This window comes from Gymnodraco acuticeps, unplaced genomic scaffold (genome assembly GCF_902827175.1).
Source record: "Gymnodraco acuticeps unplaced genomic scaffold, fGymAcu1.1, whole genome shotgun sequence".
NCBI classification, from domain to species: domain Eukaryota; kingdom Metazoa; phylum Chordata; class Actinopteri; order Perciformes; family Bathydraconidae; genus Gymnodraco; species Gymnodraco acuticeps.
In genome coordinates this window covers 251830-261975 of record NW_022990538.1, presented here as the reverse complement: position 1 = coordinate 261975, position 10146 = coordinate 251830, and the positions used below count along the sequence as shown (strand labels likewise).

Sequence of the window (10146 nt, the reverse complement as noted above, 5' to 3'; positions counted from 1 at the left end):
TATTGATGTCACTATGTTAGGGAAGTAAACAAAGGAGTCCAATGGAGGCGTTTCAGGCAAAGGGGGGGACAGGGATGTTAGCCTTTGCAGCCCCTTTACATGCACTAAAACCTATACAACACACTATAGGAAAGGGAACACACCAACAAGCATAAAGGTACCTCTTTAAATTATTTATATTTCTTGGGTTAACAAAGACACATTGAGAAGTTGTAAATATCATTTTATTTAGAAAAATCATCTTTGTATTTCCCAGACATGAAGATATCAGTTTCATATCTGTGTTTCCAGAGCAGAGAAAGGTCCAACGTGTGTTTAGCTTAGCTTAGCACAAAGACAGGAAGCAGGTGGAAACTGCTAGCCTGGCTGAATCAAACATTAAAACGTGCATCCTCTGATTTACTGAGCTTTGGACGTGATTTGAGCAGATCAGGCTTTTATTTTGGAAAATGTAATTATCCAAAAGAAAACACAGAGCTTCCACATTTCAGGCGTTTGTAGAAAAGTCCTCGGTTCTAACAAAAAAGATTGATATGGGATCAGAATTGATAAAATAAATGAAAGATAAATGTATCTGGCTTAAGTTGTTAGGTGACAAACAGTTGTAAAAAAAACACTAATATAAATACAATTTAAAAGACAATAAAACAATGTTATTGTCTTTTAAAACAAGTGCTTTTCTTCAACACAAAGATCGGGGAACGTAAATATCAACTAACTTTGAACCCATGTAATTGTCTAAGATTTGATTGAATTCGCAAATGTGAAGAAAAAAAAACACATGACCAAGATAATCATTATTTGTACGACAGAGCCCCAAAGAAACAAAGGGTTATTTTAATTCTGTATTATCCGGTTAGAACTAGTAGCTTCCATTTTCACACTATTTACTTTCGTGTTCGAACAAGTTTCTATTTTGTAACTACAAGTTTTTTGTCCCCTCAAATTATGATGTCGTTCACAAGTGATTGTCTTGTCCACACATTTATAAATCATTTTGGGGGGACTTTGGGGCTACATACAATACAAACAACACCTCTTAAATGTGTGTCATCATTTAAATATTTGCTTCATTTGTTCAAACTAGTGGATGCTTTATTAAAATCAAGGGATCGTAATTTTAAATACTTCAAAAAAGTCGAAAAATAAATAAATGGTGGACTTTTGGTTTAAGTGCCACTTCCTGTATTTGAATTCAAGCTTTGGGACAATTGTTGGTCCTCCTTTTCTCTTCATGTCGACTGTCGCTATTTAATAAAATAAAATGAAATCTTAAATAAGAAATAAGGATGTACAAGATGAACCTGAACAAATCTTCACATTTTGAGGCTTTGTGACAGAAAACAAAATGAATTTCACGCATTGTCAAAGTCTAAATCTGTTCATTATCACCACAGGAAGCTTTTGTTGTATCTTCTGTGTCTTCGGCAGTTCATCGTGACATTCTTTGTGCTGAAGTTGAAAAACCAAAACAGGTTTTAATGGCAGTTCAGGAAACATCTGTCTCTCTTTTTCTTTTCTTTTCACCAACCACCTTGAGTCCAGAGGTTTTGAAACCCCTTCTCACAACGTTTTGGTTCTTCTGAAGATTTGTCGGCCGTACGTTAGGCGAGGCTCCTCTGCCGCGGCTTGATCCTCAGATACAGCTGGGAAATAAAAGGGAAAATAGTTCCCATTAAATAACCATTAAGATAACATTGAAACACTGAAATAAGACTGTTGAGTAACAGGATTCTCAGAGCTGATTTGAAACTCGATTGAACCCATGGAAATTACACACAAGGAAACTGGGTCAATCTCCTGTAGAGATGAATGGACAGAGACGAAAGTCATTATCCATTTTCTTTTAAAGGGGCCCGATGAAACTCATTTCCAGGTTCATATTATATTGTGTGTCTCTACTGTGACATGTCTCCATGCCTTAATGTTCAAAAAGCTCTTTATTTGTGTGGGATAGAAAGTCCCTCTGGAGGAAAACTTTGGGATGTTAGCCTTTGCAGACCATTGACATGCACATAAACATTGTATACAAATGAAAATGACTGATTTAGAAAATAATAAATCCTATTATATCCTATATTATGCAACTGTGGAATTATAATTGATCAGTTTTCACAGACATGACGGTCATCAAATATGTCAGAAAATGTATGTGTGAATGTCATGAACCTGGTCAAATCTGCACATGTGGGTTTTTAGACTTAAACATTGTTGGTGCCAAATGTTTTTATTTCCCTATTATTAGGCCTAAATATATAGATATTTCCAGGAAACATCATTGGAAATAATTACAGGCTTCGAAATGTACTTAAAGGTCCCATGTCATGGCCATTTCTACTGATCATAATTCCATTGTTGAGGTCTATTAAAATAAATGTATATTGTGCAATGTTCCAAACTCACATTGGTTTCTCATACAGCATCTCTGTATAGTATGAGTATTCACTCTCTATCAAATGGTTTGTTGGAGCTTCTGCCCCCCCTCCTCCCTGTGAGCCCAGTGGCCGTCTGTGAGACAGCGAGACAAAGCGAAACCCAGCCCGAAACCGGTGTGCTCACACACCGACTCACAGCCTCGCTGCGTCCCGCCGTCTCAGGGAGGAGAAATCGGCAGAGCTGCAGCTGAGAAAAGATTGAGTGTGTGTGTGTTAACGTAACAGCTCCGCGGACGTAACGTAACGGCTCCACGGATTGGTCCATTTGGGTATGGGCACGTCACAGTACCCAGGAAGCAAACAATGGAAAAAGAGAAATCTCCAACGAGGCGTTCTGGGGCAGCATAGACAGGTATTTTCTGTGTTAGAGTTTTACTCGCTACAGGGTGTACTTTGAGGGTTTTGACTCTGCAGACCGTTTACATGCAGAAAAACCTTCATAACACACAAGGGGACGGGTAATAACCGGAAAAGCATGACATGGGACCTTTAAACTGAAAGTGACAGTAACTTTGACTAGTAGTCCACCATAAAGACCTACAGTCTTCTGCATGTCTATTTTCTTTGACAACATTGTTACTATTCTATGAAAAGGAATTAAATCTATACAATTCGCAGAAGGGTTACAATCTGAAAATATAATCTCCTAATAGCTTCAGCTTAAAATCATTTGCATAAACTGCTTTATGTCTATATTCTATATACAGTATATGTCTTCTATTAGACATGCTGAAGCGCGTTGATCTTTACACATTTGTGACCTGCTCCATCGAAATCAGTCGCACTGACCCGAAGACACATTTTGAGTTGTATACACTGCTGGAAAGAGGAGGTTCCCAGCTTTCTCATGATATCAGGATTGTTTTTGTACTCCAAATATTAAGCGGAATATGTCACATTATATAAAGACTGTCAGTTTCCTCTTCTCTGGAATCCATCGATCTGATTGATTATTAGCAAATTATCAAAGTAGTACGGAGGGAAAATATTTTCGTTTGGATCGCTGGTCTGGGGGAAGCTCGCGAGTGTGTGTTTGTGTATTTTTGCGTTTGTGTGTATTGTGTTTGTTTCCCGGGGAAAACCCTCAGGAGAAACACCGGCTGTTGTTACGCCTGCTGTGACGTCAAGCTACTCCGTTCTCCGCTTGTAATTATGCCGAAGCTTCAAAGCTGTATTTATCATCTGAATTTGTCGAAACAAGTTTAATATTCTGAAAGCCAAGACTTTGTTTATTTGAAATCAGATGAAAACAAACTGTAACGGACCCTGCCGTGTTATCTATGATTACTATATGCCTTACATTCATAATGTCAGCCGGAGGGAGGGGGGGAGGCGCTGCGGAACAGCAGGGTGCGAGTGAGAGCTGTCATCTTCCCTTTACAAGCTTCAAACATGTATTTATCGTGTGATTTTGGAAATAAAAGTTTTATATTCTGAAAGCCAAGACTTTGTTTATTTAAAATCAAACAAAACACCGAACCCCGAAAAACTAGTTTTTTACGCAAATCCACGTTTATTTTGAAATGAGCCGTTGCGACTTCCGACTGATTTCGATAGAGCGGGTCACATATACTGCTGTATATATGCCTCATTTATTTGTATTTATACATTTTACATCTATATAACTTTACTTGTATATTTGTATAGTGCATTTATTGTGTACAGACTGCTGATAGATGTGTATATAACTGACTGTTTGCACTCTGGTTGGACCCTCTTCATTTCATTACACTCTGCTTGCATTATGTAATGACAATAAGGCAATCTAATCTATTAGCAGATGATCTCAGTGCAGTTCCTCACCCCCAGCATGTTTCGGGGGATGTACCCCTCGTGGTCTGCACACCTGGCCCACCACCAGTCGGTCTCCGCCTCCTCGTCCCGCCGCAGCACCGTCATGCAGTCGCCCTCGCTGAAGCCCAGCTCGTCCTCGCTCTGCGCCTCGTAGTCCCACAGAGCGTAGACCACGCCGCGGTTCATCACGCCCATCTTCTCCTGGACGCCTGCGAGGGATACGAACACAGAGGAGGGGAATGAACTGTTGGAGCTATATCATCATCATCATCATCATCATCATCATCATCATCATCATCATCATCATCTTTATTGAAGAGACTCTAGGTCCATTTTTAAAAGACATACAACACTCAAATATAAATTTAAAAAGGCAGTTATACCAATGTTTCCACAGAGGTGACTGATATCATATATATCTCTTTATTATTATTTGCTTTCGGTCAGAGAGTAGTATTAAAAGTTTGGTGGAGTAACCCCTGAAACCACCTGGAAGCAGCGGTTAAGGTGAAGGTTAGTTTATTTATAAAGCACGTTGCAGACACAATTCAAAGTGCTTTACAAAACAGCAATAACACCTCATAATTACTAACAACATTAATTGAACAAAAAGATAATCCATAAAAGAGAAATTAGTTAAAAATAGACATTGTTAATACACATAATGCTGCAAGGAGCGCAGTGATGAAACATAAAAACATCGTTAAAGGACCTCTGGAAAAGCAGCATTAAAGAACGAGGTTTTCAGCCTTGATCTAAAAGAAAGGAAGTTTGTTCCAAATCTGCGGAGCATAAAAACTAAAAGCTGCCTCAGCAGATTTGGGTCAGACCCTGGGGACGACGAGTAAACCTACAAGTACAAGTAGTGATACAGAATAGTAAAAATACTCTATTACAAGTGAAAGTCATAATCTTACTTAAGTAAAACCAAAAAAGTACTGGCATCAAAATATACTTGAAGTACCAAAAGTGAAAGTAATCTCGCTGTATAATTGCCCATTTCAGAATCATATATATTCTATTGCTGTAGCTAAAATCCACTTTTCTGCAGCTCTGTCCTATTCTATTTGCTGTTAGCATGTTAGCATTGAACCATTCTAACTATCCTGCAGTGAATTGTTTTCTCACCGTAGAGGAACTGCGAGCACTGGGCGTATCCGTCCTCCATCTCCTCACATTTGTTGGCAGCCGTCTGCATGTCGCTGTACGTGGTGGCGAACACCGCCGTGCCCGACTCCACCAGGAACTTACAGACCTGCACGTTGTTACAGGAGGCGGCGCAGTGGAGGGGGGTCCTGAGAGGGGAGGGGAGGAGTATGGGAAACAACTTAAATTGTCTTCCTATTCTACTGTTTTTCATCAATATATTATAGGTCTCGGATATACACAGAACATGTCTCTGATTGGCTGAAACACCAAACAGATCATTGCAGCATTACCCATAATCCCCTCTGTTTCAGCCCTGTTTCCAAAGTGCTGATTCTCTGTCTGTTACTTTAGATGAAAATAAGGAGCCCCTCCCCACGCCCCTCTGAGAGAGATTTGGTTACAAAGAACTCAATGGTGCTCTAGGAGGAGATTCAGGTGATAAGGTGGGGGGGGGGGGTTACCTTGGTTGCTGATTGGCTAATGGTTACACAAGACAAAACATCGTTATGACATCATAAAGTGGCCAAAATCTGATCAGCTCATTTTCAGACAGGTTATTATATTTTAGAGGGGACACATGTTGATGTAGAAGAGACATGAACAAGTGGATTTTGCATAATAGGTGACCTTTAAACCCAGAGGTCTGCACCTTCGCCTCGACTCTGAAGATTTGTGCGGAGATTCAAATAGATGCAGGGTTTCCTCAGATGCAGAAATAACACTCCAGCTAACTCAAAAGTCACATTTTCTCTTAAATAACTATTTGTAATCTTATTTCTAGTAAGAGTCACAATTATACAACTTGAAATAAGATAAATGCGCCTGAAATGAAGGGGATCACATGTCAGGTGAAAAATCTAAAACTACTTTTGAGCGGAAAATACTATTTTTGATCATTTTTGGCTTCTTTTGTAACACAGCATTTATAGTTCAAAACTGTTTTCCCAGCTAATTTCAAGATCTCATTTAATTAAATATCGCATTATATATCGGGAAATCTTAGCGAGCGAATTTTCACTTAATAATAATAATAATAATGGATTACATTTTTTAATTAGAGCGCTTTTACAGGTGCTCAAAGCGCTTTACAATTACATATTACACATATTAGACATGCAAATGTCAATACTGTGGACATTACCCACAGGAGCAAACGCGGGTAGAGTGTCTTGCCCAAGGACACAACGGCCGGACGCAGTTCACCAACGGCCCCTTAATCTGATGATCAACGCTCTAACCACTGCGCCAAAACCGCCCACTTGATCTATTTGTAGATTTGTTTACTTGTTACAGATGGAAACTCCTTGCATTCATTATCTTTTACTTGTTTTTGAAGCATTGTTTCCAGTGTAAAGGAGCATTTCAGAGCTTTGAGGAGGATGAACATTAGGAACCAAATCTCTCTATAATGCTGCTACCTTCATGAAAAGTAGCAACGGATTAATGACCACTCAAATGGAAATAAGCATGCATGAGATGTCAGCTGCTGTAAAGGAATAATAACTTCTAAATCTAATATATTTCTTGGACTAAAGTTAACACCTTCTGATTTGACTGAAGATGACAGTGATTTTGTTTCTGATAACACTCACCACCCGTCGCTGTCGGCAGCGTTGGCGTTGACTCCAAACTGAACCAGAAACTTGACGATCTCCGTGTGTCCGGCACAGACGGCGTTGTGCAGCGCGGTGATTCCCTCATCGTTCGGCATGCTGGGGTCCTCCACCTGCAGGACGCACAGGGGAGGACGCATTGGAGTCATTCATTTCAGCGCAATATTCAATACATTTGAAACACAACATGTTCCAAACATTCCCAGCAGTCACATCGTCTAAATTGTTACCCTAAAAATACAAATGAACATTTTAATAGATTTTAAAAGTCACATTCAATTGTACCAGAAAAAACACATTTAAATACAGCATCATCAACCACAAACCAACATGTTTAACTGCCATGATGTCAATTATTACAGATGTCAAAAGTACACACATCCTTTACTCAAGTAGAAGTACAGATACTAGTGTTTAAAAATACTCTGGTTAAAGTAGAAGTACTGACTAAACTTCTTTACTCAAGTCAAAGTAAAGAGGCTTTGAAATGTACTTCAGTAAAAAGTACCCATAACTAGCAGCTGCTTTTAAAGAGTACCTGACCTCCCTTTATATTAATAGAACAATAATGTCATTGTTAGCTAATGAATGTTTCCATGCTGAACAACGGCAACATGACAACGTTTCCATTGGTCCCTCTTCTTTAGAGAAGACCAGGAAATGATGGATACACGGATCGTGTTCAAATCAATAGGCACGCAATGACTCTGAAGAATAATGATCACGCCACCAAACACACATTCAGACTAAAGGAACCAGCTGTTTGGAAAATGAGAGAAGTAGAAAGTACAGGTATTTGTGTTCAACATGTGAGAAGTAGAAAGTACAGGTATTTGAGTTCAACATGTGAGAAGTAGAAAGTACAGGTATTTGAGTTCAACATGTAAGAAGTAGAAAGTACAGGTATTTGAGTTCAACATGTAAGAAGTAGAAAGTACAGGTATTTGAGTTCAACATGTATGAAGTAGAAAGTACAGGTATTTGTGTTCAACATGTGAGAAGTAGAAAGTACAGGTATTTGAGTTCAACATGTAAGAAGTAGAAAGTACAGGTATTTGAGTTCAACATGTAAGAAGTAGAAAGTACAGGTATTTGAGTTCAACATGTAAGAAGTAGAAAGTACAGGTATTTGAGTTCAACATGTGAGAAGTAGAAAGTACAGGTATTTGTGTTCAACATGTAAGAAGTAGAAAGTACAGGTATTTGTGTTCTACATGTAAGAAGTAGAAAGTACAGGTATTTGTGTTCTACATGTAAGAAGTAGAAAGTACAGGTATTTGAGTTCAACATGTAAGAAGTAGAAAGTACAGGTATTTGTGTTCAACATGTAAGAAGTAGAAAGTACAGGTATTTGTGTTCTACATGTAAGAAGTAGAAAGTACAGGTATTTGAGTTCAACATGTAAGAAGTAGAAAGTACAGGTATTTGTGTTCTACATGTAAGAAGTAGAAAGTACAGGTATTTGTGTTCAACATGTAAGAAGTAGAAAGTACAGGTATTTGTGTTCAACATGTAAGAAGTAGAAAGTACAGGTATTTGTGTTCAACATGTAAGAAGTAGAAAGTACAGGTATTTGAGTTCAACATGTAAGAAGTAGAAAGTACAGGTATTTGTGTTCAACATGTAAGAAGTAGAAAGTACAGGTATTTGTGTTCTACATGTAAGAAGTAGAAAGTACAGGTATTTGTGTTCAACATGTAAGAAGTAGAAAGTACAGGTATTTGAGTTCAACATGTAAGAAGTAGAAAGTACAGGTATTTGAGTTCAACATGTAAGAAGTAGAAAGTTCAGGTATTTGTGTTCAACATGTAAGAAGTAGAAAGTACAGGTATTTGAGTTCAACATGTAAGAAGTAGAAAGTACAGGTATTTGTGTTCAACATGTAAGAAGTAGAAAGTACAGGTATTTGTGTTCAACATGTAAGAAGTAGAAAGTACAGGTATTTGTGTTCAACATGTGAGAAGTAGAAAGTACAGGTATTTGTGTTCAACATGTAAGAAGTAGAAAGTTCAGGTATTTGTGTTCAACATGTAAGAAGTAGAAAGTACAGGTATTTGTGTTCAACATGTAAGAAGTAGAAAGTACAGGTATTTGTGTTCAACATGTAAGAAGTAGAAAGTACAGGTATTTGTGTTCAACATGTAAGAAGTAGAAAGTACAGGTATTTGTGTTCAAAATGTAAGAAGTAGAAAGTACAGGTATTTGTGTTCAAAATGTAAGAAGTAGAAAGTACAGGTATTTGAGTTCAACATGTATGAAGTAGAAAGTACAGGTATTTGTGTTCAACATGTAAGAAGTAGAAAGTACAGGTATTTGGGTTCAACATGTAAGAAGTAGAAAGTACAGGTATTTGGGTTCAACATGTAAGAAGTAGAAAGTACAGGTATTTGTGTTCAAAATGTAAGAAGTAGAAAGTACAGGTATTTGTGTTCAAAATGTAAGAAGTAGAAAGTACAGGTATTTGTGTTTAACATGTAAGAAGTAGAAAGTACAGGTATTTGTGTTCAACATGTAAGAAGTAGAAAGTACAGGTATTTGTGTTTAACATGTAAGAAGTAGAAAGTACAGGTATTTGAGTTCAACATGTAAGAAGTAGAAAGTACAGGTATTTGTGTTCAACATGTAAGAAGTAGAAAGTACAGGTATTTGTGTTCAACATGTAAGAAGTAGAAAGTACAGATATTTGTGTTCAACATGTAAGAAGTAGAAAGTACAGGTATTTGAGTTCAACATGTAAGAAGTAGAAAGTACAGGTATTTGAGTTCAACATGTAAGAAGTAGAAAGTACAGGTATTTGGGTTCAACATGTAAGAAGTAGAAAGTACAGGTATTTGTGTTCAACATGTAAGAAGTAGAAAGTACAGGTATTTGAGTTCAACATGTAAGAAGTAGAAAGTACAGGTATTTGTGTTCAACATGTAAGAAGTAGAAAGTACAGGTATTTGTGTTCAACATGTAAGAAGTAGAAAGTACAGGTATTTGTGTTCAACATGTAAGAAGTAGAAAGTACAGGTATTTGTGTTCAAAATGTAAGAAGTAGAAAGTACAGGTATTTGTGTTCAACATGTAAGAAGTAGAAAGTACAGGTATTTGTGTTCAACATGTAAGAAGTAGAAAGTACAGGTATTTGTGTTCAAAATGTAAGAAGTAGAAAG

General features: G+C 37.6%; 1 protein-coding gene across 2 annotated transcripts in view; it reads right to left on the bottom strand.

Moving 5' to 3' along the window:
* Positions 1–207: 207 nt before the first annotated feature.
* LOC117553397 (apoptosis-stimulating of p53 protein 2-like) overlaps positions 208–10146 on the bottom strand; it is a 43864-nt gene continuing 33925 nt past the window's right edge. For both annotated transcript variants that reach the window (XM_034227299.1, XM_034227300.1), the window contains exons 15-18: positions 6971–7104; positions 5358–5524; positions 4239–4438; positions 208–1646 (exon numbers count right to left, since the gene is read on the bottom strand). In XM_034227299.1, coding sequence (XP_034083190.1) covers positions 1605–1646; positions 4239–4438; positions 5358–5524; positions 6971–7104 — 543 coding nt within the window. In that variant the 3' untranslated portion in view covers positions 208–1604. The remainder of the gene's footprint in view (positions 1647–4238; positions 4439–5357; positions 5525–6970; positions 7105–10146) is intronic.